This window comes from Hyperoodon ampullatus (assembly GCF_949752795.1).
Source record: "Hyperoodon ampullatus genome assembly, chromosome: 4".
NCBI classification, from domain to species: domain Eukaryota; kingdom Metazoa; phylum Chordata; class Mammalia; order Artiodactyla; family Ziphiidae; genus Hyperoodon; species Hyperoodon ampullatus.
The window spans coordinates 64,993,184-65,019,932 of record NC_136917.1 but is presented as its reverse complement, the minus strand read 5'-3'; the positions used below and the strand labels follow the sequence as shown (position 1 = coordinate 65,019,932).

Below are 26,749 nucleotides of genomic sequence, written 5' to 3'. Positions count from 1 at the left end.
CCTATCTTTCCTCCATCCCACACCCATTCAAGAGCCTTTCACAGATGCCCATGGCAGGATTCACTATTAAAACACAACTCCTATAGAAGCTGATCAACCCCACAAAGTTCATGGAAAAGACAAGCTGTATTTTACCACAAGTGTAGCAGATTAATAGGCTAGGAAACATTAAATCAGAAAAGCCACTGCCCAAAAAAGACACCACAAAAACTCAAAATAAATGCAAAATTTAATGGGAAAGAAATGAGTACAAAGTGAATGGAAAGGAACAAAAATTGTCAATGAATGAAGGAGTAAATGAATTAACAAGTGAAGCAGTTTTAGAAAAGCATGTTAACGTAACAGACTAGCAAGCCACACTTCCCTTGGGCCTCTTATCCAGTAATACGAGCCCCACTTAACAGGGAACCCACACAAAGACATACACACAAACATACATGGAGTTAGTCTGCACAAGTGCAGACCACCTAGACTCAGGTTACCCATAACTTGGGTGACCATACATCCCAGTTTGCCTGAGACAGTCATGGCTTATTATGCCTGTTGACTTGGCATAATTATAAATAGCATTTCCTTTCACTCTCAAAAGTCTCAGTTTGGGCAATAAATTATACGGTGATTCTACCCAAAACCAACTTGGTTCATGAAAGACATGATAGTAAATGCCAGCGTGATCCCACTGACTGTCCTAAATGCCAACAGATGATACTGAGACAGAAAAGGAGGGGTAATGATATCCTGCAGACAGGGGGCACATTCCGTGACGGGGAGCTTGTTAAATAATGGCAAATTCTAAGCCCACCTTGGGCACCAAGGATTAATTTGGTCTCAGCTAAAAATGACAAAATTCCAAACATAAACAGCATGGGAGAAAAGTGCAGTAAGGCTCGCTGAAGTCAATGGGTCCTGTGGAGGCAGCTCAGACCCCAGAAAATGTAACAATGACAGGTCTCCCCGAGATTCTGGGAAGGCTTGGGCCCACAGGCAGATAACCAGCCATAATTCTGGCCTCCCAAGTATGCCCTGGGTGCAGCCTGCAGGCGGCAGTGGATGGGTGGCAGAATCTGCCCACTCCAAGAGTCCCCAGATTAGCCCATGAATCAGGAGTCCTCATTTCTTATATAACCAGTGAACCTGCTGGGTCATTGAGCCTCGTCTTCAGAAATACATTAGCTGACAGAGGCTATCTTAAAGGTCATACTTCCACCCAACTAAATACATTTTCAGACATATAATTACCCTAAAGTTAAGCCACTCGCAGTCCACATCTGCCTTAGATATGCTGATTTACCTTTTTGGATACCCACACTGAAGCATCAGTTATAGCCAGAGGTGGATTTACTCTGAAGCTAATGAAGCTTAATTCTCAGTGCCCTTTCCAAGGCCCTGTACCTAATTTTATACTCATATCCTTCTTTTTTAAAAAAAAAAAAAAAAAAGGTTTCTCAAGTAGTTCAAGCTTCGAGCCCCTCAAAAACCTGTATCCACCCCTGGTCATGGCATAACTTTGGAGAATTTTCACTTTGAGCATCAATAAAACCTGCTCTGCTCCTGGCGAGGAGAAAAGACCACCTTTTCCTGGTCACGCCTCAGTGGATACATACAGCTCACCCTCCACCCCTCTCTGAATGGAACATGGTCTCAGAAGGGCAGGAAGGAGCCAGGACCTTGTCCTGGAAATCAGTAAAGCAGGCCAAGGCAGAAAGAGGGAAACAACGATGGGAGAGAAGATGAAGGACGTAAAAAACAAAATGCCAATCCAACAATATATTAGCGCAGCTTCCTAAGTCTTCCAACTAGGGAGTGCACTAGACTGTAAGCTCCTTGAGGACAGAGCTGCACGTTAACTCTGGGTAGCCAGTGCCCAGCACAGTGCTTCATCAACATTAAATGAAATCCTTCCTCTCATCTATTCATTTCTTGTGTACCATATTATCAGCCTATATTTTCAACCCTGATATTCTCAATGGCTTGCAAACCAACAGGAACATAGAAGAATGCTTGTACTTTCTTAGAATGTTCTCTTTAAGAATGCCGGTAAAGGGGAAAAGCTCCTCCGCTGGTATTTTTTTCTTAAATTGTTCACAACATCAGACACATTCATCTCTTTCCCTGTGACTCAGCCAAGAAAAAGGAAACAATGACCTGGAGAAAAACCTGTTTCCGCTGAACACTCTCTGCATTTGGAATATGCAGGATTGGTTTGGGGGTCTTAGTTAAACAGAATCAAACACTTAACACGCACACATGGGGTTGGTCCCTGTTTACAGGTAGCACCTCTGGGGCACAGAGACAATGGTTTTGGGCTGCTGTTCCATTTACATTCACAGTAAAAACACTGGACGTGGTCTTGTTCATGATCCACTTTCATCCATAAAGAAATTCCAAACACTGTCATTACAGGATGTTTATTACCCACCTCTCCCTATATTTTATAGGGATACTTTATACATAAGAAAGGTTTAGAGATATTTTTAGTTTTTAAAAATCAGGGAATCTGTTACTTATGAAAATAATGGGAGAGGGTATTATTTGTCTTTATGCTCGTGCCAAAATAAAAATTTAGAAGTGCTTTAAAAGTTATTATTGAAATTAAGCTCTAGGTTAGAAAAATTAAAATGAAGGGGAATCAGGTGAATTTGCAGCATGTATACCACACCACGTGGCCACACCTAGGGCACTGCATGAGATGCCATCTTGACGCTGAACAATTAGGCCGAGCATCGCCGGCTGGGGCCTTCGCTAGAGTGGCACAAAACTGCTCCGTCAAGGAATAGTGACACTGTAAATGGAAGACCAGCCACTGGCTCTGAAAAAAATAAACCTCATCAGTTTTGGATTCCAGCATTCATGGCTTTAACGAGTTTGCATAGAGAGGGCGGCCCGCCAGGCCCAGGCAGCCTGGGGGATGGCAGGGTTGGCGGGGGACAAAGCAAGGCTGTAAACACTGGAGTCTGTACCAGCTCCCAGTCCGTCCTCACACCATGTTATGGGAGAAGGGTCACAAGGTGTAAGTCAAGCAACTTAACACATGAAAGTCTAAAGTCCACTCTTGACATGTAAGTCTGTGCGTGCGTTAACTGAAAAATAAAAATAAAACAAACAGAACAAAAACAGACACATTAAAAGGTACACAGACGACCAAATCAAACAGAAGCAAAAGACAGCAAGATGAACACTGGGAAAGGACAGTCAGTTTGGCATTTGTAACAAGCAAAGCAGAGAATTCGCTTCAGTTTATGGCATCCCAGGCTGAGGGTCTGATAGGGAAGTAATCTTGCAAAGATGAATTAAAATTTGAAGAATAAGTACAGTCAATCAAAGCCATTCAACTAAATGGTCACAAAAAAATGTCCCCCCAAATGCACTCCTGACTCATCCCATTCCCCTGACCAGGGTGGGGGGAAGGGGTGCTCCCAGCCACCCCACCTACCCCACTCCTGGCCTCCACAAGGCCAGCATTGGAGGAGAGGGCTCTCTCCCAGAGGCCAAACTGACTGAAGCTTTCTGGAATGTCCAGCAAACAGAAAAGACCTGTTTTCCAGGCCCAGGTCACATGAAAAAAGCAGGGAGACCTGACACCAGTGATGAGCCCCACCCTGAGCTGTGCTGGTGCCCTTGCAGCCAGCCTGCACCCCACCCCATTGGCCCTCATCCCCTGACCCGGCCACGGGTCCTTTATCTTCTGTTTTTGAGGGGTTTCTCCATAGCTCATTTCCTAGGGGACTCTGCCTGCCTTTTTTTTAACGAGATGGCCTGGGATAAGCTGGCAGGGAGCACGGCAAAGTCAATTCAGGAGCCAGCATGTGGTTCATAGAGTGGCATACCCCCTCCCAGGAAAAACCAGATTTCTGAGCCACTAGCTTGAAATCCACACAGGTTCCAATTCACTGAGCCCTCACACTCACTGAGCTCACCAAGACCTGGACATGGGACCAGGGCTTGAAGCAAATGCAAAGCAGAAGGGAAATTTACATGGCTGAGGGGAGTGTGGGGCTGGGGTCCTCCCTGGGGACGAGCAGGGGCTTATCTGTCGCAGCCGTGCCAGCAGCTGGGGTGGAGCCACCAGTCAGCAGGATGCGGGAAACTACAGGGTCTATTCCAAAGCAGAAGACAGGCCTCGGGAATGAGAACTAGCATCCAGTTCCTAAATGCCTGGCTTTGTCCCCCTGGTCTCCCCCAGAAGCTCCTTAAGTTTATTTTCCTTAGATGTGTCTGTGCCTCTGTGCGTGTGTGCCTTGGGGACTGTGTGTGTTAGTAGATATGTGTCTGAGTCTATGTATGTGATGGGGCAGGAGAGAGTAAGACAGTGTACATGTGTCATGCGTGTGTGTGTGTTAGGGAGCACAATATTGGGGGGCAGGTGGAAGGCCAAGGCCACAAGCAGCATCCCAGGGCTACAGCTAGCCATGCGCTGCATGTCCCTAACCACAAGGCTCCACTGCCACCAAGGAAGGAAGTGCCTGGACACACACATTCCCAAACACTCCAGGAGGAAATGGAATTCCAAGAAGAACAAGAATGAGGACCAAGATGGGTACACCTGGCAAGAGAAGTAAGGTACCTGACACAGACCAGGGGCAGGGAGAAGCAGGGACAGACGAGATCCCCACGGTGTGATGCTGTGTGGGACACTGAATGAAGTGGGGTGGGAGAGGGAGACTCCCCGGGAGCCAGGGCATCTGGACTCCAGATGTGAGTGTGGAAACAGGCTATGAAAAACACCAAGGAGAAGGGACTTAGAGTGGCCCCCACCTGGCCAAAAGTTGACTGTACTCCTGGAAAAGCCTCCGCCTCATCCCCCATAATTCTCTCTCCTCGGAGTACTCTCGGAGGAACAACTCCAGCCTCTACTTGAGGGGCAGCCCCCTCTCCAGTAGGATTCACAGGGCCCCTACAGGGAGCTTCTGTCCTTCCTTTAGCAGGTCAAGATCATAGTGTCCAGGGGGTTAGTGCTGGCTGGGCTCAAGTCTCCACTGTCCTCAGTCACCACCTGCCTGCCAATATGGGGCCCACGTCCACAGCTTCAGGACTGAGGGGGAGGCACCATGGCTGTCCAAGCAGAAACCAGAATTCCAGAAACTGGAATCTGCCCAGAAATGCCAACATTCCCAGGCCCTGACCGTCTCCTGGCCTGAAAGACTTTCCCTGAGACCCTACACCCTCTCGGGGGCCACTCCCTGCCTGTGTGGCCCAGCCTTCTCCACCCAGCTCTTGAGGGGGCTGCAGGAGAGAGAGAGAAAGACACAGAGAGAGAGAGAGAGAGAGAAATGGGGTGTGGGGTAGAAGAGGGGCCACTCATGCACAAATACAAGAGTGGGCATGAATGCTTGATATCTTGAGATATGAAGATCACTAGTGAAAGAAGAAAGGTGAGCAAGAATGAGGTGGGAGAGCAAGTGAAAGGAGAGAGCAAAATGGTGAACCAGCGAGAGTGAGCGAGAGTGAGAGAGAGCGAGCCAGCGCAGGGCAGGGAGCCCGCCACCTACTTCTTCTTGTCCTTGTCCTTCCTCAGAGGCTGCTGCGAGGTGGCGTGCAGGGCCTGAGACTGCAGGGCCTCCACCGCCGCCTTCCTGCGGTTGAAGGCGTTGGTCTCCTCCTCCAGTTCCCGGCGCTTCTCCTCCACCTTGCGCTTCTCTTCCTGGTGGACCCGCTTGAGGTGTTCAAACTTCTCGTGGAGCTGGGAGCAGAAGGCGGGGAGGCCGGGCTTCATGTGGGCCCAGAAGGAGCCCGGGCCCTCCCTGGCCTGGCCTCACCACAGCCCTCAAGCCCCGCACACACCTCTCTCTCCTTCTCCTTCAACTCCAGCTCCGTCTCCTTCACTTTGTTGACGAACATCTGCCTCATCTCCTCCTCCTTCCTCTGCAGCTCGCTCAGGAATTCTTTCCTCTTGGCCTCGTATGTCTCCTGTAGGCTGTGGAGACCCAGAGAAAAGAGGCCAAGGTGGAGATTATGGCGGAACGGAGTGGGAAGAGCCAGAGAAGCGAAATCACGTGGGCATGGGGGGTCGGGGGAGAGGATGCTGGGGTCCCAACGGCCTCTCTCCCCAGCTCACAAGCCCCCAGAACAGATGCCGATGTGGCAAGTCTGGCTGTGGCTGGGGAGGCAGGCTGTCACCTGAAAGGCTGGCTGTCACCATCGCTGTCCTGGAAGCCCATCTCCTCCAACTTGCAGCGCCGGTAGAGCTCGTAGTGCCGACTGTGGGTCTGCTCGCGGAGGTCCTCCATGTTCACCCGGATCAACATCTCCCGCAGCTTCACAAAGTCGCAGTGATTCTCATTCTCCACTGAAAGGAGAGGGCACGTGGGCATCAGGCAGGCTCCCAGCCACCAGCACAGGAAGGACGGGGCACAGGACAGCGGTTAGGGTGTTAGAGGTAGACTCCAGGGGGAGGACAGGCAGCAGATGGTCACGGGGAGGACACAGGACAGGGGACTGAGTCTGGGTCCCCAGCCGGGGCTGTGCTCTCACCACCACACTCACCCTGCACCACGCCCCAGGGGTACTGCCGCGCTCGCACCAGCTTGTTCCCCACCTTCACCTCCTCGGTGCTGCCCACCACGGCAAACGGCAGGTGTGCCTGGAAAGGGGCCCAAGTGTGCATGAGCACTGAGCTGACACAGGCTAATGGACAGACCCACCCTCACTGCCCCTGGGCCCCAGGGAGGGGTTGCCCAGACCTGAACAAGGCCTGGCCAGATGCTCACTTGCTGGCTTTCCTTTGGAGAAGTATCCTGGAACCTCCACACAAGGGAGTGGGCTGAACCCGCAACCCCTTTCCTCTTGTTCTAGGGTGTTCTTTCAGCCCTTGGGCTCCCCAGGGGCCACCAGAAGCTCTCTCAAACGACCTGTGGGCCTGGCTCTCTTCCAAGTTCCCAAGCCCTGGCATCCTGCCTGCTTGCTCCTGCAGGTTTCAGGTCCCAGCCCTGAGTTCGTACCTTGGGAAACTTAAACCTGGGGAAGCCCTGGTACCAGCCCAATACCCAATTCTTCCCATCCCCTGTCCAGAGGATGAAGGACTGGCCAGCTCCCAGATGCCCACCCATCTTTCCTGGAGAGCTAAGGTTGAAACCCAGGGAAAAGAGAGTGGCCTGGGGCCGGTTCCAAGCCCTCTGGCCCCAGAGCCCCAAGGCCCTTGCCCAACACTCACATTCATGACCGCATTAATCTCTGCAACAGCTTCATCATCTGTGGGAAACTGGTAGATCTGGACCCCATTGCTGACCAGCTCACCCATGATCTTGATCTTGAACTTGTGGAGCTCACTCTTGGAAATGGTGTCCGCTTTGGCGATGATGGGAATAATGTTCACCTGCCAGGATTGAGGAGAGGGGTCAGCAGGTGAGTTGCTCCTTGACTGTGGAGAGCCCTGCTCAGGCCACACCCCTGGGCAGGCGGGCAGGAAGCCAGAGAGATGGAGCTGCTCCTAAGGGGTGTCCTGGCCTGAACCCAGCCAGCTGGGGCCATTGTAACGGGTTGTAACAATTGGCTGCAGTGTTTCTTACAGCCCTGGCTGCCCCAAACCTCCATCCAGCCCCAAATTAGTCCCTTGGGCATACCCAGCTTTGACCCAGAGTGCTCTGAAGGTCTTAACCAGTGTGGGGCCTGACAGGACCAGCAGTAGGGGGCTGAGTGCCCCCAAAGTAGGTTAGATGACCCATTAGCAGTAGCCACAGGAAGACCTCAAAATCTCCCAGGCCAAGGTTATCCCATTGTTCACAGTGAAAATTAACTCCTGAGAGAGGGGAGCAGTCATGTGAGAGCTGACAGGTGACTCTAGGGCTGCACACCCTCCAGGACCCCATGCCATTCCTGTCATTCCCATGAAGCTGCCCTTTTAATACCCACTCCTCATTCCCACTCTAATTCTGGGGCTTAACTCTCCTGTCTCTACTGTGCTCAGGAGGACCCCAAGGGAAAGCCACGGCAGGAAGGACAGGGGAAGTGAAGGCAGCAGAGAAACTAGGAATTGAGAGAGAGAAAATGAACAGAGAATTGGGATGCTTTGGGGAGGTGGGGTCAGAGGGGCAGAGGGTCGGGGGCGAGGTGGGGAGGTAACTCTAGGGGGACGGGGAGGATGCCAGGAGCTAGCAGGCTGAGAATAAGAATCAACTCAGCTGGAAGGAATGGGCTCAGGGCCGGATGCAGGGGACAGAGATCTGGAGAAAGAGCCCAGAGCAATGGGGGCTGGCTGGAGCCACAGGGACAGATGCAAGAGAAGATACAGAGAGGACCAAGCCCAGGGGGCTGTCTGTAAGCCCCCAACCACACCCCGCCTCTGTGGAAGATGGGGAGCCCACAGAATCAGCTGGAGGGGGGCCAGACCTTGCTGTCTAGTTTCTTCATGGTCACCAGATCCAGGGACTTGAGGGAGTGCCCTGTGGGCGTGATGAAGTAGAGGCAGACGTGGATCCTCGTGTCATGGTAGTCGAAGAGCGAACGGCGGATCTTCAGCTCCTCCTGCAGGTAGTTTTCAAACTGCGCGTCGATGTAGTCGACTATGGGCCTGTAACTACAGACGGCTCCGTCACTGGAAGGCAGGCAGCAGAGCCGCGGTACAAGGCCTGGAGCCCAGCCAGGCTGCCCACCAGCCTTCTCTCTGCGGGAACGAACAGCTTCTACCTGGGGATTCCTGTCTGGGTACAGGTGGCTGACCCCTTCTCCTGGTCCCCCAAGGGGTCCTCAGGACCTTAGATAGTCTCCTAGCGGCCCTCCCCTGGGCCCCATGGAGTGCGGGCTTGGTTACTTGTCTGGGGCAGCGAGGGGTGCAGACCACTCGGGCAGAGTGTTAGAACCACGGCCGACGTGGGGGGACGGGGAGGAGACCAGGCGGGCCGCCCCTCCTGCCGCTTGCCTCTCGTCCTTATTGATCTGATCCCCGAAGCCCACGGCATCCACGATGGTCAGCTTGAGCTGCACATTGCTCTCTTGGAGGTCGTAGGTCTGGGGCCGCAGGCGCACACACTCCTCATGGTGACTGGCTTCCTCCGTCTCAAAGGTCGTGTTGAAGAGCGTGTTCATCAGTGTGGACTTGCCAATGCCAGTCTCCCCTGGGGGGCAAGGAGTGGGCAGAGGGGATGTCAAAGGCTGGAACCGGAGCTGTCCCTGGCTGTTGGGTAAGCCAGGTGGGGCTCAGGCACCCTCGGCCTCTGTACAAGAGAGGGGGGCAGGTCTCCCACTCCATCCCCCACTGTCCCCAACCCCATGAACCATCCCTTCTCAGTGGCCTCAGAAATAATATGTGGAAGGAAGACCCAAAAGGCTGACTTGGACATAAGACATGGCTACGTGGGGTGTGTGTAGGTGTTTCCTCAGAGCGTGGGGAAGAGACAAAGCCAGGCGGTTGTGAGATACCACTAGACACTGGCCTCTGCTGGCCTCAATGGGACCTGGTCACCTGCTCTGCACGCCATCCCTCCTGGGCCCAGGAAGGTCATGGGGCCAGCAGGGCCAGGGTCTGAAGCCACCAGTGGCTCAGCCCACCTGCTGTGGGTGGCCCCAACTTCATGAAGCTTTAATGGGAGGGGGGAGGTTCAGGAAAGGCTGCTTTCCAAGGGGCACCCACAGCCTGGCAGATGCCAGGGCTTGGGCACCTGTAGAGCGTCTGGCAGAGCTTTTTGTCCCCTCTGGGAGCCCCAGGCCCTGAGGCACATGGAACCTTCCAGAGCCTCCCTGTTGGGGGCTGTATTTGTGTAGATGTGTACTGGAGCGCTTACTACATAACACTGTAATGCAGGGACAGTCTGGTTTACCATAGTGTCCTTGATACATAGTAGGAACAACAATAGCTGTTTTTTAAATAAACAAACAAACAAATGGATCCCAACCACTGTGATAAACACTCAAAGCACTTCCAAGCTTTTTACTCTTTCCAAGTTTACTCTTCATGGCAACACTGAATCAGGCCCTGGCTCCACCTCTATCTTTGACCCTGGCAGAGACACCCACCAAAGCCTCGTCCTGATCCCCCAAAGTGTCACTCTGCCTGGGAGGTCCCCTTGCAGCTCAACAGGTGGTCAGGGCAGCAGCGTCCCATCTCTCAGAAGACCCGCATCCGTCCTCTGTCTGAGGCTGCCCCCTGGCCAGGCATGACACTCACCCACACAGAGGATGTTGAAGCTGAAGCCCTGAGTGACCGACCTGCTGACCAGCTGGTCGGGGAGGCTGTCGAAACCCACATGGCCACCCAGGGAGAGGCTCCGGGGCTCTGGCTCTGCATTCTGCCAAGAGAGAGGAGAGAGGCAGTGAGCCCACTAGGGAAGAGGGGTCAAGTAGCGGGGAGGCTAAACCTGAGTCACCCCCCACCCCTCCGCCGCCAACCTTGTCTCAATTCTCAGCACATCTCAGGACGCATCGTGAGTGCATCAGAGCTCCAAGTCCAGGCCAAGTTTCCACAGAGGGAGCCCCAGGGCCTCAGGACCCATGACTCTAACTGGGAAAAGGCCCTTTCACCTGTGGCTTTGCTCCTCCTGGGCTGGCGAGGAATGTCTACGCCTGAGGTGTCTCCTGGCAGGTGGCCCCAAGACCTACGGCTGCTACCTGAGGGCTCACCTGCCCTCCTGCCCAGGAGGAGGCCCCAGATGGTCCCTGGATCTTAAACGAAGATTTCAAAAGGTCAAGATTAGAGGTGTGTATGTTCCTGTGGCCCCTTCCTACTGAAGCAGGACCCAAGCAGAGGCAGGTCTGGCCTGACCCCCTCACACTCGCACTATCGGGGGGGCCTCTCCTATCAGGCTGGGCTCACAGTTCTCCACGGGCACCCCTTGCTCCTCACACACCCAAGCATGGAATGCACACGTGGGCCCTGCTGAAGGGGCCGGCGCTCACTCGGACCCACCACTGGGTCTCAGGACCAGTCTCTGGGGCATTGTGACTCTGCGGCCTCAGTGGTACTCTGTAGGGACTCCCAGGCTCTGGCTCCTGCCATCCTCCCAGCCCCACCCCAGTCCTAGTTGCTTAGATTCTGGATGAGAATGTGGAGGCCTGCCCAGAGAGGCGGGCAGCAGGTCCTGAGCGAGCAGGGGCCAGTGAGCTGGCCCACAGCACTATAAAAAGAACCCACCGGGACCCAAAGCAGAGGGTCAAGGTCAGGCTCCAATTTGTGTGGATTCTTTGCTTCCCTGGGAATGGGGGTGGAATGCTGTCCTCTGACGAAAGGTTCCCAGGCTCATCCTCCCCAGGTTTGGGTCCTCTCAAGGGCAGGCCCCAGACAGCTCCGTGTAGGGCAGAAGCATGCCTCCTCTGTTCCCAAGCCCCGCTGCCCTGACTGCCAGCTAGACAGAGCAAGGACAGGACAGGACAGGACAGTGGGTCTGAGTCTCATCCTGCCATCCAGCTCACAGCTCCTGAGGGGAGGAAACAGGCCCAACTGAAGACAGTCCCAGAAGCACTGATTAGGACAGTGGCAGCCCTTGTGTGGGTACAGGCACACTGAGCAGAGAGGGCTGAGGACCAGAGAGTAGGGCCCTGGCTCCCTGCCCTCCAGCACAGGGATCTCCTGAGCATCCGCGCTCCCCCTGACCTCTCTGCAGCCGCAGCCTGTTGTCTCAGCCTGAACCCTCTGACCATTCTTTCCTCCCAACCAGAGCCCCTTGGCACTCAAACCCAACCCTCTCTTCTTCATTAATTATGCCTACCTGCCCCTTCCCCCAGGCCCCTTCCCCAGCTCAGTCATGGCATCCCTGCATCAAAGACTCCCAAGTGTGTGTGTGGGCAGCCTAGACCCCACGTGGCCCCTCCGGGCAGCTGTACTATCCCTTTGAACAAGTCAGAGTTACCCCTAAGAGGTTCCCTCCAATGACCCTCTTTCAACAGAGCCTCTGCTCTTATAGCTGACCCTTTCTCCCTGCCCCCATCCCCAGGGGACTGAGTCACAACCTTCCCAATCAAGCCCAGGTCCCCCCAGGGCTGCAAACATAACAACAAAGAGGCCCAAAGGCAGCTTCCTCTCACTGGTAGCCACATCAAAACCAGTAAATGGAGCATAGGAAGTGCTGGGTCTGGTTCAAACCCCCTAGCATGGCATCCCGGGCCCTTTACCATCTGAGACCTTTTTCACAGGCTTGGTTCCTGCCCAGCTGGTTATCTCTGGATATACTTTTCAAACTTGACACCTTCCCCAGGCCCCAGAGCTCACTCTACCTTTCTCTGGCACCTGCTTTGACCTGGCCCCTAAGTACTCACATTCCAGACCCATCACTTGGCTGTGACCCCATTTCCTTGCACTATTAGTTGTCCTTTTTATATGCATCATGATTCTCCAACTGTTCCATGAGCTCCTTGAAGTGGGCTGCAGGCTGGGGGAGGTCAGCCTTCCCACTTCCCACCCTCCCACCACTATGTCCAATGTGCTAGACAACACTACCACTTATATATTACTGAACACTGCCTTTACTGCCACAGCATCAGGGGTATCTGCCCACCTTACACAGAGCTTCATTATTCGGTCTCTGTTCCACCTGCTCGTGGCAGCTTGAGGATCAAATGGAGGATGGAACAGTTAGTCTAGGGCTTTCTTTTCAGGCGAGACTGAAAATCTCCAAAATTTAAGGCGTGCTGTGCTTGCAGAGAAGGCTATGTGTTTATTCATCCTCTTCTTCCAAGGGTGACACAATCAGGATGCAATCCAACATCCTGTAGTCTGCCGCCAAAACCCACCCAGTCAGCTGTCTGGAAGCCACGCACGCGCACACACACACTCGGCTTCAGAGCCCTTACACAGAATCAGAGGCCATCCTATTCCTGATTTTCCCCAACTCTCTCACAGTCCCAGGCTCCAAAGGCTAAGAGCAGCACTCAGGGGTCTCACACAAGCCCACCCACCCACGCTCAGCAAGCCCTGCCTGCCTTCACTCACACAGCTGGGCTCTCTCTGGAGAAGTGTGTACATACAGGGAGGTCTTCGTCCCCAAGTTGTTGCCCAGGCTACACTCTGTCACTCCAAGGGCCACAAACCTGGGGCAACTGATCCTGCTCAGGAGCCTCAGGGGCCACGGGAGTGTCAATCTCCAGAGCACGCGTGCACACACACACATCCACACACAGAAGAATGGTCACTGGTCCTCAAGGGGACAGAGTGTTGTTCCCTGGTCTCAGGAGACTGATCTGACCTCCCAGCTCTATTGAGGTGTGACTCTTACTAATGCCAACCTCCCCAATCCTATATTTGGCATCAACAACATGTGATCCAAGGTGCGACACTCCCTCCAAGGTGCCCGCCCTGGTGTCTCCGTTGACCTGTATTAGGTCTCAGCCTAGGAGAAGCCAGCAACCTACAAAGCACCACTGGCATATCTCAGCTACCACAACTCAGAAAGGAACTTCAGGTCTCTCACTGGTTACTTGCAATTTGTCAGGTAAGACCTCAGCTCCAGTTCCAGGGCTGGGTCCTAATAGTCCTGAGCCAATTAGCATGATCGCACGATTGGTCAGGCACAGGCAAGCGACCCAGATTGAACCTTTATGACCATTTTGTAACCACTAGGGGAGCCAGCGTAAGACTGAAGCCCACTCACAGAGGATGGCTAAGCCAAGAAAATCACAGAGGAGAGAGAGCCAGTGTCTGCCCTACCTCTGAGCTTTTCCCTTTACCCCGGCCACATCTCCCCGTTACTGTTTAAGCTAGCTGAATGGGGCTATCTATTACCTGCAACTGAAAGCATCTTGACTGCTACAGTCCCCAAAGTGAAACTCTGAATGCAGAGGAACAGGGAGAAAGCAAGGAGAGTAAGGACAGGGAAGGAAAAAGTGGTGTTACAACCACAGGAAGGAATGGATGTCAAATGATGACACCAACACCTCACCAAGGTCCACCTGTGCAGACTAAACCAAGTGATTTACACAGTCTCCTACGCAGCCCTTTCCCACACTGTGTAGCAGAGACCATTATTATGCCCATTTTACAGGTAAGGAAACTGAGGTGCACAGAAGCTAAAGAACTAATCAGGGTAGAGTAGGGATTTGACAGCAGCCAAGCCCATGCCCCAAACCACTCAGATGCACTGCACCCCCTACTCTTAGTATGCTCCCAACTCATTCATTCAGCCACTCAGCACAGGCTTGCTGGGCACATCTACTGTGTGCCAGGCACTGGGACAGCCACTAATGAAAAGATGAAGACACCAGATCCTTAACCTCAGGGGCTCAGTCTAACTCAGTCTAAACTCAAACGGCTGTGACAGCCAGGCAGGCAATGTAAATGGACGAAGGGGAGCAGGACAGTAACAATAACAACCACCACACCTAACAGTTAACAAGGGCTTACCAGGTGTGACTCTAATTTCACCTCATTTAGTCCACACATCAGCCCTATGAGGTGGGCTGTGTATTATCCCCACTGTACAGAAATAGACAATTGAGGCACCAAGAGACTAAGTAATTTTGCCAAGATGACACTGCTCAGGAGGGTGAAGCCAGGATCTAAATGGATATGGTGTGACTGTAAAACCCACACTTCCAGCCACATCACTCTGCCGCCTATTGGATGAAAGACCCGGTGACTTGGCTGAGTGTGGGGTCCCTCAGGGAGAGGCAGGAAGAGTGGGGAACTGCAGAGGCTGTGCTCGGTCCATGATGGCTACGGTTTTGTGACTCCAGCCAACTGTGGGAATGCAGACCTAGCATTACTAAATTTTCCAATTTTTTAAAGAGAATCCAGATATCCAGATTTTTTTGCAAAACCCACTAGTTTTCAAAGGTTGGCAACAACTACCAATGGAGAATACCATGAGGGTCCAACTCAATGTGTCTGGGGTGGACCTGACCCATGGTCTGACAGTCTGCAACCCCGGGTCTGGCAGAATGGTGACCTGGAAGGACAAAACACCCAGTCTGCACTCTTGGGCATGGAGCCCCACAGGAGACTGCTCTGCGGGAGGAGACTTCAGGCTGGACAACTTAACTCGGACCCTGGTGAGAGGCGGACCCAGCTGCTTCTGGCCCTTTCCACATACCCAGCTCCCAGGGGTGCCAGCTCAGGGGGCTCAAAGTGTCCTCAAATCTCCAGGATAGAGAGTTGGAAGCTCTGAGCTCTACACACACAATGGGAAACTCCACAGGGCCCCTCTCTAATCACTAACAAGCTTTTGGCTCCTAAGCCAGGCTCTGGGCTTCTATGTCATCATTTCTTTGGCACATCAAAGACAACAACCAAAATAATAACTGCTCAGGCTGACTGCGTTCCTCCATGCCCAGTCGTCCAGAACAAAGTAGAGAATGGCATTTTGTTATGCAGCCCAGTGGATAAATAGGACATCCTTTTCCTGACCAGGAAATGCTGTCTGAGCCTTCTGGAGCAGCCCCAAACACCAGACAAAAGGAGCTGCCCCTTTTACCAAGAAGAGAGGTGGGATCTGGGGGGAAACCATGTCTCGCACTTGCCCACAAAAACAGGATTTTATCCAAAAGAAAATGAAAATCTGCCGAATGTCTAAACCAATAGAGCCAAGGAAGCTATGGGTGAAAAAAGCCCCCGAGATCAAACCTCCCAAACGAAGTTGGCTGTTGGGGTGGGAGTAGAGATGGCACCCCACCATTAGTGTACTTGGCTCCTGAATCCTAGGCAAAGAGCAGCCCCTACCCCCGGTCTTCCACAGAGTCCTCTCCAAGTGCCTTGGACTTCAGATGCTTTTCTCCCCCCAGGCTCCCATGCCTAGTACCCACTGTCCTGAGCACCCAGCAGGCAGACAGGGAGCCTTTTCCCCAGGAAAGCTCCAGCTCTGGGGGGGCCCTATAAAGTCCTTGTGCAGTGGACCCAGGAGTCATTGCGCCACTGGGAGCCTTCTCCGCCTGTGTTCCTGGCACAAACCACCCTACCCCTGGCTCTAGCTATTCTCAGCAGCCTGGGACTTAAATAGCCAGAGCAGAGGCCCCTGGCCAGAACCCATGGTCATAGCACAACTGTCCTTGAGTCCGAGAGGAATCCTAGGAATTTTCCCAGGAAAGGCTTAGGCTCTGGTCCCAGGATTCCACAGCAAGCCTCTAAGCCCAGGTCAAAGGTTACGGGAAATAACTACAGGGATGTACATAGGAGGGTGGGGGTGGGAATGCTGCTATCCTGGGCCAGGAGGGAAGAACAGAGGCAGAATATACCTGTCCCCAATCAAGAGGACACCTGAGAACCAAAGTATCTCTCTCCTAAGGTGGCAACAAACCTGGGGAGAAGATGCAAGCCAGGATCAGCCTTCATGGTGCCAGCACGGTGGCAGATGAGGTAATAATGGCAAGATGGCAGTTGGGCCCCAGGAGGAGATCACCAGTCACTCTCTCAAGGCCAGTCATCCTCTCCCCCATCCTGGGAAGCGAAGGGACTTTGGGAGCAAAAGTACCCCCAGGAGGGCTTCCCTGGTGGCGCAGTGGTTGAGAGTCCGCCTGCCAATGCAGGGGACACGGGTTCATGTCCCGGTCCGGGAGGATCCCACATGCCGCGGAGCGGCTAGGCCCATGAGCCATGGCCGCTGAGCCTGCGCGTCCGGAGCCTGTGCTCCACAACGGGAGAGGCCACAACTGTGAGAGGCCCACATACCGCAAAAAAAAAAAAAAAAGTACCCCCAGGAGACTGAGGCCACCCCAATGCCCTGACCTCAATACTCCAGTTTCTCTGTTTCCCTGTCTCACTAAGAGGCACTTTCCTCCCTCTTTCTGCACAGACAGCAGGACTGTCACTCAGTAATTTGGGATGTTTTATTTCACACTTCTCATGTCAAAATCAGGTTTCCAAGAAGCCAAGAGCACAGTTACTGGTCTCTGGGCCCACCCACCTCGCCCCAGGCCTAGGACACAGGAATGTCGTGTCATCCCTCCCGTGGGAGGGAACGGTCCATGCCGCCACAGAGCAGATAGGGAAGGCACTCTGGGCCACAGAAGGTACTGGAACCCCAGGTGTTCATACTTTCCCACTCGGCTCAGGGGCTCCAGCAGCAGCCCCCTACCTCCCCACAGCAGGGAAAGCCACAGCAGTCTGGACACGGCAGGATGGAGGCAATCTATTTTCCACAGTGAATGAGACCCCACCTTTGGAAAAAGGAATATAGGCAGCAAAGGTGACTATGCCCCCCTCCTACCCCAGAATGGAGGCCGGTGCTGGGAAGGGGCAGAGAAATACATGGGCACCAACATGGGCCAGCAGAGGCTCGGGCAGCACTGCTGTACTTCTCTGTTGCTCGCACCATTCACTCCAGCACCAGGCAGAGTGTCAGACTCGTACCCAGGCCCCACAGCCAGGTCTGGTGAGTGGACTTAGGTCCATGGCCCACAGCCCCTCCTGAACCCTGGCCCTCAGGTGGCCCAAGCCCAGGAGGCCCCTCAGAGAGTGGCCAGCACCTATGATCTGAAATAGGCTCTTATTCCTTCCTCCCCTGGTCTGTCCCTCTGATGTGGCTTCCAAGATAAGGGTCAAGAACCATCTAGAAGCCATGTGTTCTGAGGAGGAGAATATCTAATTTGCCCCAATACCATCCAGGGCAACTGATGTTACAGCCTAGATGCCCCTTGCCCTGTCCTCCACCACCTTCTCCCATCCATGGTTCCTCACGTGAGCCCTGAGGATGCAAATGGCTCTAGCAAAGAACACCTCTATCACGAGGGCATGTTGACCTTGGGAGGCATCCTTTCCCCTGGCAGATGTGTCTCCCTCCTGCCTGCATAGCTCCATATCTAGTTGTCTGGCAAAGCTTGTGCCTTGGGGGCCATGACTGGGGATTCTGAGACCCAACCTAGCAGCACAGAGGCAGGAAGACTGGAGAGGCTGCAGGGGACACATAGAGACCAGCCAGTTCTCAGGCCCTTTGCTCTGTCATCCTGCAGTGGCTTCCTTCTGGTAGCTGGACCGGAGCCACAGAAACGTTTGTGCTAGTTACTGCCCCAAATATGTACCTCCACCTAGCCCATCCTAGGGCTCAAAACTCAGAGGGCTCCACCCTCTCTGTCATCTCAAGGGGTACTGGGGGCTGAGGTTGCGGCTGAGGCCCAAACTTGCCAATGACCGGAGTCTGCATCTCACCCAACCGTGGGCTGCTGGCATCAACAAGATGATGGACACAAAGCATCCAGTGCCCTCCCTGCCATCCAAAGCTTTTGACAAATATCTGGCCCTGTGCTCCAAGCCTCCATCAGTTCTCCTGCATCATTGGCATTGTGGTCAGTCTCCTTCTTGCCACCTTCTCTGTTCCTACTCTGCTCAGTCCCTTTTCATGTGCTCCCTTGGATCACCAATGCCTCCCCATCAGTCTCCCTGCTCTGACCCATTCCAGTCCAGATCTCAGGCAGACCTTTCTAAAGTGAGCACCCATAGCATAGTATGATGCCCATGAGGGGGGCAGGGCAGGGCAGACCCACCTCCCAAGGGGAGGGGGTGGAGCTGCAGCTTTGCAGGTTGGCGCTCGCTTATGACCCCTCCACACCACCAGGCACTGAGAGCTGCGCAGATGTACCTTGCTCAGCTCCTACTTCTCCTCGGAATAGCTCAACAAGGAGGTTACTGGTCATTTTTACAGGACAGGGAGACACCACTCTGTGACAGGCCCACTGGGATGCCTCCCACATTCCTTCCCACCAGCTCTTGCCTCAGGGACAGAGTAGGCACTCCCTGGATAGCCCGCTTCTTGGGGAAGTGTCAAGATTACAGGGGTGAAAACGGAAGTGACAGATGGTGCTGGGGATAAAGCGGAGATGGGGGTGTGGGGAGTGATGGGCTGGGAGGAGTGCCAGGCGCGAGGCTGCCATGCTGCACGCTTCTTCCCTCTCCCCCTCAGATCTCCACTTTCCCTGGGCCCTCAATCCTCCCTCGCTAGAGAGTTTGAACTCTGCCCCATGAGATTCCAACAGGAAAACTACAGGAGATGGCCCCTGGGGCAGACGAAGAGTAAGGCCCAGAGTCTGGGACCAATTAAGGAGGAGGGGCAGAGCAAGAATGGACAGGAGTCTGGCTGCCCAAGGAGGGCAAGAGGCAACAGACTCCCCAGAGGGGTGTCCCAGACATGCACATCCTAGGAGATTTCGACCGTAACCCCATGGCTGATCTAGGATTGAGCAAGGCCCAGCCGAAATGTAAAGGCTGCTGAGCCTGCAGTCTTTATATCATGCTACATGGAGAATAGGAACCCAGCACACACTGACCTCAAAGTACCATTCCATATGCTCATCTAAGCTCCAGGTCTGACCACCGAGCTAGCTTGAGGGGCAGCGTCAACCTGCCACAGCTCAACCAGATTATAGCCTCATGGCCGCTGCTTGACACCCAGTTCAACCCTGCAGCAAGTGAGACACCTAAACATATCTCCAAACATGCCATAGATTGCAATTATCTTCCACAAACTCTTTGAAGAATATCAGTATGGTTATTGCCACTTTATAGCAAGATAAAGGAAGAAATGATTTTCCCAGGATGACGAGGCAGGAGAGGAGAATGGAGTCCAAACTCCTAAATTCAGGCCAAACCCAACCCAAGGTCTCCACCCAAATTCAACCGTGTCCATGTCCTCCCAGGAGGCTGACAGCTCAGAGTGTGAAGGGTGTGGAAGGTGTCCATCCATCCAGCTTAACCTGGCACAGTAACCAAGGCCCCTGAGCTCAGGCTATACATCCTTATTTGAGTCAATCCTCTCTCTGTGCCTCGGCCCACCATGGCAATAATACCTGAAATCCTTGTAGATATGGTTTAAGAGCAAACACAGGAATCTGAGGGGAAGAGCCTTTCCAGCCTAATGCCTGGCACTGCAGCTAGGCCTCTCAGCTCAGCCTCTGAGGATAATCTCTGGACGCGTGTAGTGATGGGAGCCCCTAGGGAGGGTACCGTGTAATGGAGCAAGCTCATTCTCTGCTGCCTTCTTACACACAGGGCCAGTCTTCACATCCACATGGGCACTAAGTAACATGTATTATTTATTGTGTCTTTACCATGTGCCAGACACTGCTCTAAGCACCTCGCCTGGATACTCTCATTAAATCCTTCCAATAACCCTATGAGGGAGGTAGTATTTTTATTCCATTATACAGATGAGAACACTGAGGGGTTAAACAACTTGCCCAGGGTCACAAGGTCAACAAGCAGTAATCTAGGATTCACATCAGGCAGTCTGATTCTAGTTACTCTACATACTGCTCCCACCTGCAAGACCAACTGTTAGAGTAACCTCTGGCCACAGACAGACAAGACCCAGACATAACTTTCTGGTCAGCTGGGCACAGAAAATGCACACAGGCACGCAGGCAGAGATGTACAAACACACACAGCTCTCTTGGCCTCCAGCTAACCAGCAGGTCTGTTGGGATTCATGCACAGCCCTCCTGGGGTACATAAATTCCCACTTACAGTGCAGGGGTAGGGTGAATCTCTGATTTGCCCAACCTCTGAATCTGCTCCTCCTGTATTTAAACTTACTGAACTGACTCGCAGGCCCCTCTCCAATGGGAATAAAACACCCAAGTCTAAAAATTATGAAACCAAGAGTTCCTGCTTTAATTACGCATATTTCCAAAGTAGACCAACATTTTTAGATTAAAGAGAAAATTTACATATATAAGTTCAGATGACAATATTTATAGCATTAATTACATAAGTCCAGAATCCCTTATTTAGCCCCAGAACCAATTCCTTATCAGTCACATATTTAGCATTTCCCCCCTACCCCCAACATCCCTGGGCCCTCCCTCCCCCTTACCACCAACCAGGGCCTCACATGCTGGCAAGAGGACACAGCTTCCTTCACTGTCACAGCCCAACCTCCCAGACACACCCAAATCCAGCCTTAGACATCAGGGCACATGCAGACACAATCCCCAAAAGGCCCCTCTCCCCCGGGTGAATTATGAAAGCCTTTGGGAAGTTGGCTATTGGCTGGCTCAGGCCCAGAGAGACCTGTACAGGGACCACCAGAGACGTTAGCCCTGCAGAAGGCATACCTGGACTGGGGCCCAAACATCCACTGGGCTGAATCTGGAATCCCTCCAGTTCCTGGGGAATGGCTGCTTCAGACCCGACCACTGAGGCCAGACCTGCCTGGAATCGCACCCAGGATCCGGGAGCTTGGGTGGGGGGGCGGGGGGTGGAGCGGGAAGGAGAAGAAGGCCGTGGTCTTCAGGACCCAGGTCTGCAACTGCCCTGGGCTCATTTGAGGGACTCCCTAGGATCCCTAGGGCTTCATCCTCACCGGCTGTACCCATCCAACAGCACCTGCGCGGCTAGGAATCTCCCCAGCCGTGCAGAAACACTAGGGAGAAGTGGGTCCGGAGTATCCTGGATCCTCCCCTCTGGCCCCCGGGGCCCCAGTCTGTCCTCAGACCTGGCCAGGACCAGGCGGGTATTTATCTGCTCCTTTCCGCGAAAGAGGTCTGCTCTTCTTCGCCCAAGGGGGCGACTCCGCCAGCCTCCCGGCAAGGCGCCCCCGCCCGACGCCCTGGGACCCCGGACTAGCGCTGTGAAGAGCCCGCTCCGGTGTCCCCCTTCCAGCCCGGCGTCGAGGCCCGGCCGCGCGACGCTGACAGTCCGGCTCGCGACCCCAGCCAGCTGCAGGGCGGCCCCCTCCCCGCGTCCAGCCCCTCCCGCGCGCGCCGCGGCCCAGCAGGGCGCTCACCGAGAAGCGTTCCAGGTCAGTGGCCGCCATGGCGAGCTCCGCACCGGGCGGGCGAGCCGGGGCGAGCACCCGGGCCGCGATGGGGACTAGCCGGCTGCGGGACGCGCTCCGCCCGTGCGGCTGCGGCTGAATGGATCCAATATGGCCACTTCCTGGAAACTCCCCTTGGCGGCGGCGGCGGCGGCGGCGGGAGAAGCCGCGGAGCCGCCCCCGCCCCCGCCCGCGGGACCGGCCTCTCCGCCCGGCCCGGCCACGAGCGCAGCCCGAGCCCCTCCGCTTGGATGACCGGGGGTCTCCGCTGCGAGGCGGGAGGTGCCGGCTGCGGGGGCTGCTGGGACTTGTAGTCCCCGAGTTGGGGGACCGGGAGGGCAGTGCCCGAGGGGTCGGGGCCGGGGCCGGTGCCTGCCGGCCTGCCGCGTGTCCCTGGGAGGCTGGGGCCAAGCCCAGGAGGGAGTGTCCCGCTCCCGCGCGCTAGGAAGTCCTCTCCGTGCGGAGGAGATTGGAGTGCTGCGTGCGCCCTAGGGGTCTCCCCCACCAAGCCGCCTCCACCCGGTCGGAGCTTGTAAATGCACTGGCATCACCCGCCAGAGTGTCGACGGACTGCGTGCGGCCGGTCGGGTCCAGGAGAGGCCGCCTCAGCCTCGGGTGACCGTACCTCGGGCCCCACCTGATGCTCTGGTCCGAGCCAGGGCGGCACCCAGGGCGGGACCCGCGCGTCCGGCCGGGCGACCTTCCCGGGCCAGGGACCAGCCTTCAGCTTCTTGCTCAACAAATGCTCAGGATGCGAAGTTCAGGCTCGGGATTCGTGCAATAGAAGCCGAGCTCGACAGTCAAGACATCACATTGCAAGTGACCGTCACCCTGCCTTCCCCCAAGGGTTTGGGGCGATGTCTTAATGGAGTCTGGGCACTGTGCATAGAAGACTAGGGCTCCCAATGCATGCACATTCTCTCTGCTAATCTCACTACTCAAAACGTGCACAAAACTTAGGAAACGAATACCTCTGCCCAAGCCAAAGGCCTCAGGGGGCTCTAGTCCTTTTCACTGACTGTATCAAACCCAGCCCCAAATCCTCTGAAACCCTCTTTTTCTTTCCCTTCCCTCTGCCTTTCTCTCTGAAACAACCCAGCCTATCCCTCTGACTCAGGAAATTGTCCTGGCTGAAGATGCCCATAGACCATATCTGGACTTGGCACACCTGGCTTTTCATCCTGAAGTGGCTTTCCCCTCCCTTCTCTCCAGGGCAAACACTCACTGAGGTGAACTGACATCCCACTGGTCCTTTCTGACTCAGTGTGTTCACTTTGTTCCTCCCTATAGTGGTGTTTCACACGTCGTACTGTAGTTATCTACAAGAAATGGGCGAAGCTGTGGTTAACGGAGCTGAGCCTACGGCAGACCGCCTGGGTTAGAACCCTGCCTCCATCCCTTGATAGCTTTTTAACCTTAGGCAATTTACTTACCTGTGCCTCCCTTTCCTCATCCCAAAATTGAGAATAATTATAGTACCTCTGCCACAGGATTAAACACAATAAAATAAGCAAAAGGCTTTAAACTATACTTGAAATAAAATGCTTAATAAAATCTCCCTCTCTAGACTACAAAGGCCCCAATGTCAGAACCCAGAGAAAGGGAGAGAGAGTGTATGTGTGTGGTCAATCGATGTTGAGTTGATTGTCCTAGAGCGGATCTGCTGTTTCCTTTTTCTTTCCCGTAACTGGCAAGAAATCTGTCCCAACTACCATTTTCTGCAACACAACTCTCTGGGATCTGCCCTAAATTATCTTTAAAATGGTCTTTTCCCCCCTAGTTGGACATATTTCAAAATGATCTACTTCTAGCAGCCCCAGCTGTTGGCTGTGAGAAGGAAAAGCCCAGATTACAGCAGACTTCCTTCTCTTTGGATATGTTCACTCTAGTAGGAAAATTTACATCTACTCCTGAAACCCCAAATTTCTTTTTCTTTCTTCCTCTTCTCCATCTCCATCTCCTTCCTGTTCCTCTTCTTCTCCTTCCTCCTCCTCTTCTTCTTCTTCCTCTTCTGCTCCTCCTTCTTCTCCTCTTCTTCCCCCTCTCCCTCTCCTTCTTCTTCCTCTTCTCCTCCTCTCTGCCCCCATCTTCTCCAGTGCTGCTGCTGGTTAGAATTACTGAAGTAGGGAGAGTTACCTGTGGGGACACAAAGGTGAATACAACAGGAGGCTAAGTGTTATTTCTCATGGCAGCATTTCCTAGTGTTCCTTATACACCTAGGAGGACTTCATAGCTGTTACACACACACACAGTGGTCCCATAGTTAGATAACTGTATTATGGAAGACTTAGTTCCATACAGGAAAAGGTTTCTGTAGAAGTTCTCAGAGCTTTTGTTAAGGTAATATGCATTGTCACTGTCTGAGAGGTAAAGGGAATATGCAGCCTTCCTCAAACTTAGTTGACCACTCCCCTGCCCGCACCCCACATACACACCTAGCATCACACTGAACTTGACAGGCCTCACTGTTGCTTGTCTTTTACTTTTGTTTATAGCTTCTTTTGTCATGCAAAAGTTCAAAATGTTGATGTTGTAAAGTTTACCTGTTATTTCCTTTATGGTTTTCACCATAAAATCTCCTTTAAAAAAAATCCTTCCCTGTCTCAGATTCATAAAGATATTCTCTTTGTATCTTCTTATAAAACATTAAAAAATTTTTTTCACGTTTAGGCCCATCAGTGATTTGTTTATGTGCATGCCAAACCAGTTGTTTCATCATCACTGATACACAATGCAAATAGTATCAGAGGCTAAATTTCTATGTGTGTGTGTGTAGGCCTGTGGCTCAGTTAGGATAAGATTTAGTTGCTTCTACAAGATAGAAGCTTCTTTCTTTCACACATTATCCAGATAGGCAGTCTCGGTGATGTGACATTGTGTGCACACCTCCTATGTTGCTTTGCTTTGAAAAGCCCTGACCTCATGGTCCCATGTGGTGAAATCAGCATTCCAGACAGCAAGAGGGAATGAAGGTAATAAAGAGAAAATGAGCAAACACTCTCACATGGTTCCAGAAACTGCCACATGGCACGTCTGCTTATATCCTATTGGCCACAGCTGAGAAGTGGGGTCTTTATTTTGGCCACCATGTGAAAAGCTAAAAATTCCATAAAATGTTAGAAGAGTAGACATTGGGAGATAGTAGCAATCTCTGCTATAGTCTGTTTTTGAACAATTTATTCTGTTCCGTAAGATGCCTGAAATTTTTTTCTAATGCTTTAATTTTTTAATTTATTTACTAGAAAATTAAAATATTAAAAAATGACAAGCAAGGAAATAATCAGCTATATACATCTTTCAGAATCAACCACAGAAATGACCATTATGTTACATCATTCCAGAAAGCTCTCTGTGCATATTTACAGACAGGAGAAAATATCGTAGAGATATTTTGTGAGAACTGGACAATAATACAGGTGCCATTTTAATTAAAATTATTAAATTTAATTTTACTTGAATTTAAAAGTTGAAGTGAAACTGAAGCAATAGTTGAACTTCAAGTAATGCTTCTTGACCACAAGAGATATTACTTCCTAAAAGATACCTCTGAGGGTAAACAAAAATTGTGAAAAACGTGAAGAAGTTGGAGTCAATTTTTTAAAATTATGCATTTTAATTGCATGTTTGGATATGTGTGTGTGCATTAGCTCTCATGATTCTTTCCATCTTTCCACCTCCCTTGACCCTGCCTCATCACTTTTGTTACTTATTATTGTTACATTGTCCAAATTTATGATAATCATGTTCTGGGGGAGTTCCCTGGTGGTTCAGCAGTTAAGGCTCTGCACTCCCAATGCAGGGGTCCCAGGTTCCATCCCTGGTTAAGGACCTAGATCCCGCATGCCGCAACTAAAGGTCCCGCATGCCGCAATGAAGGTCCTGCACACCGCAACTAAGACTCGGCTCAGCCAAATAAATAAATAAACATTAGAAGAAAATAATCAGGGACTTCCCTGGTGGCGAAGTGGTTGAGAATACGTCTGCCAGTTCAGGGGACACGGGTTCAATCCCTGGTCCAGGAGGATCCCACGTGCCACGGAGCAACTAAGCCCGTGTGCCACAACTACAGAGCCTGTGTTCTAGAGCCCGTGCCACAACTACTGAAGCCCGCGTGCCTAGAGCCCGTGCTCCACAACAAGAGAAGCCACCGCAATGAGAGATACGCGCACTGCAGCAGGGAGTGGCCCCCTGCTCACCACAACTAGAGAGGGCCCATGCGCAGCAATGAAGACCCAATACAGCCAAAAATAAATAAAATAAATTAAAAAGAAAAAGAAAATAATCATATTCTGTTCTAGTTTCTTGGTATACATTCCAGGCTTAATAAATTCGATGCTCATCTCTGGTCCTTCTATCAAGGATTCTCCATTTGCAAGGTCTTTATTTCAATTCTTCTCTTAATGGGCTGAATTTCATTGTTAAGCTGTTTTCTCAAGAAGCGTTTTGGATGTTTAAGCACGTCTGTCTGTTGCTTTTACACTGGAACCATATCTTGGTTGGATAAAATATACTTGGGTCTCACCTTCTTTCCCATAGAATGTGGTAGGTTTTGCTCCTTTTTCTTCTGGGAAGAAGTCTGAGGCCAGCCTAAATTTTCCCCATTGTGGGTGGCCTTTTTTTCCTTCTTGTATGTCTAAAGAAGTCACTCTTCATCTTTTTTTTTTTTTTCAGTTCAATAACTCAACTAAAACATAGCTTAGTAATAAGCATTCTGAACAAAGCTTTTCTGGAACATAATGTCTTTCAACCTGCAGTTTTAGTTTTGCTTTTTCTGCATTAAACATCTATTTTAGCTCTATTTTTGGTTTCTCTTCTTCAGGGATATCAATTAATCCTTATATTGGATCATCTTTGTCTGTATTCCATTTCTATTAATTCTATTTCTTAAATCTCTTTACCTTGTTTAGCTGCCCCAATTCAGTAATTTGAGCTTCAGTGGGGTCAGTTCTCTTTCTTGTTAGTTCTTATTTATTTATTTGTTCTATAATGATGTTGTTTTTGTCCTCAGTTTGTTTCCTTTCCATCAATTCTCTTGTTTTATCATCCCATCTTTGAGCCTCCAATTTAATAAATTCATGTTCTTATTAAGTTGCTTTATATATGAAGCAGTTGTAAGAAATTTCCTTTTGTGCGGGGAGGGGAGGAGCCCT

General features: G+C 52.2%; 1 protein-coding gene across 3 annotated transcripts; it reads right to left on the bottom strand.

Annotated features, from left to right (window-relative positions):
• Nucleotides 1–2,392: 2,392 nt before the first annotated feature.
• On the bottom strand, nucleotides 2,393–21,599 carry SEPTIN8 (septin 8; the record flags this gene model as incomplete). Of its 3 annotated transcripts, none has more annotated exons than XM_079702646.1 (10): nucleotides 2,393–3,080; nucleotides 5,490–5,680; nucleotides 5,782–5,914; nucleotides 6,118–6,286; nucleotides 6,484–6,580; nucleotides 7,151–7,312; nucleotides 8,326–8,512; nucleotides 8,855–9,050; nucleotides 10,100–10,220; nucleotides 21,570–21,599. In XM_079702646.1, 10 exons carry the CDS (start codon nucleotides 21,597–21,599, stop codon nucleotides 3,077–3,079), a joined length of 1,290 nt encoding a protein of 429 aa, XP_079558772.1. In that variant the 3' UTR covers nucleotides 2,393–3,076. The 3 variants fall into 3 exon arrangements, with proteins under 3 accessions (XP_079558772.1, XP_079558770.1, XP_079558771.1); XM_079702644.1 differs by having other exon boundaries at nucleotides 2,393–2,809; XM_079702645.1 differs by having other exon boundaries at nucleotides 2,393–2,809; nucleotides 8,326–8,506.
• Nucleotides 21,600–26,749: the final 5,150 nt, after the last annotated feature.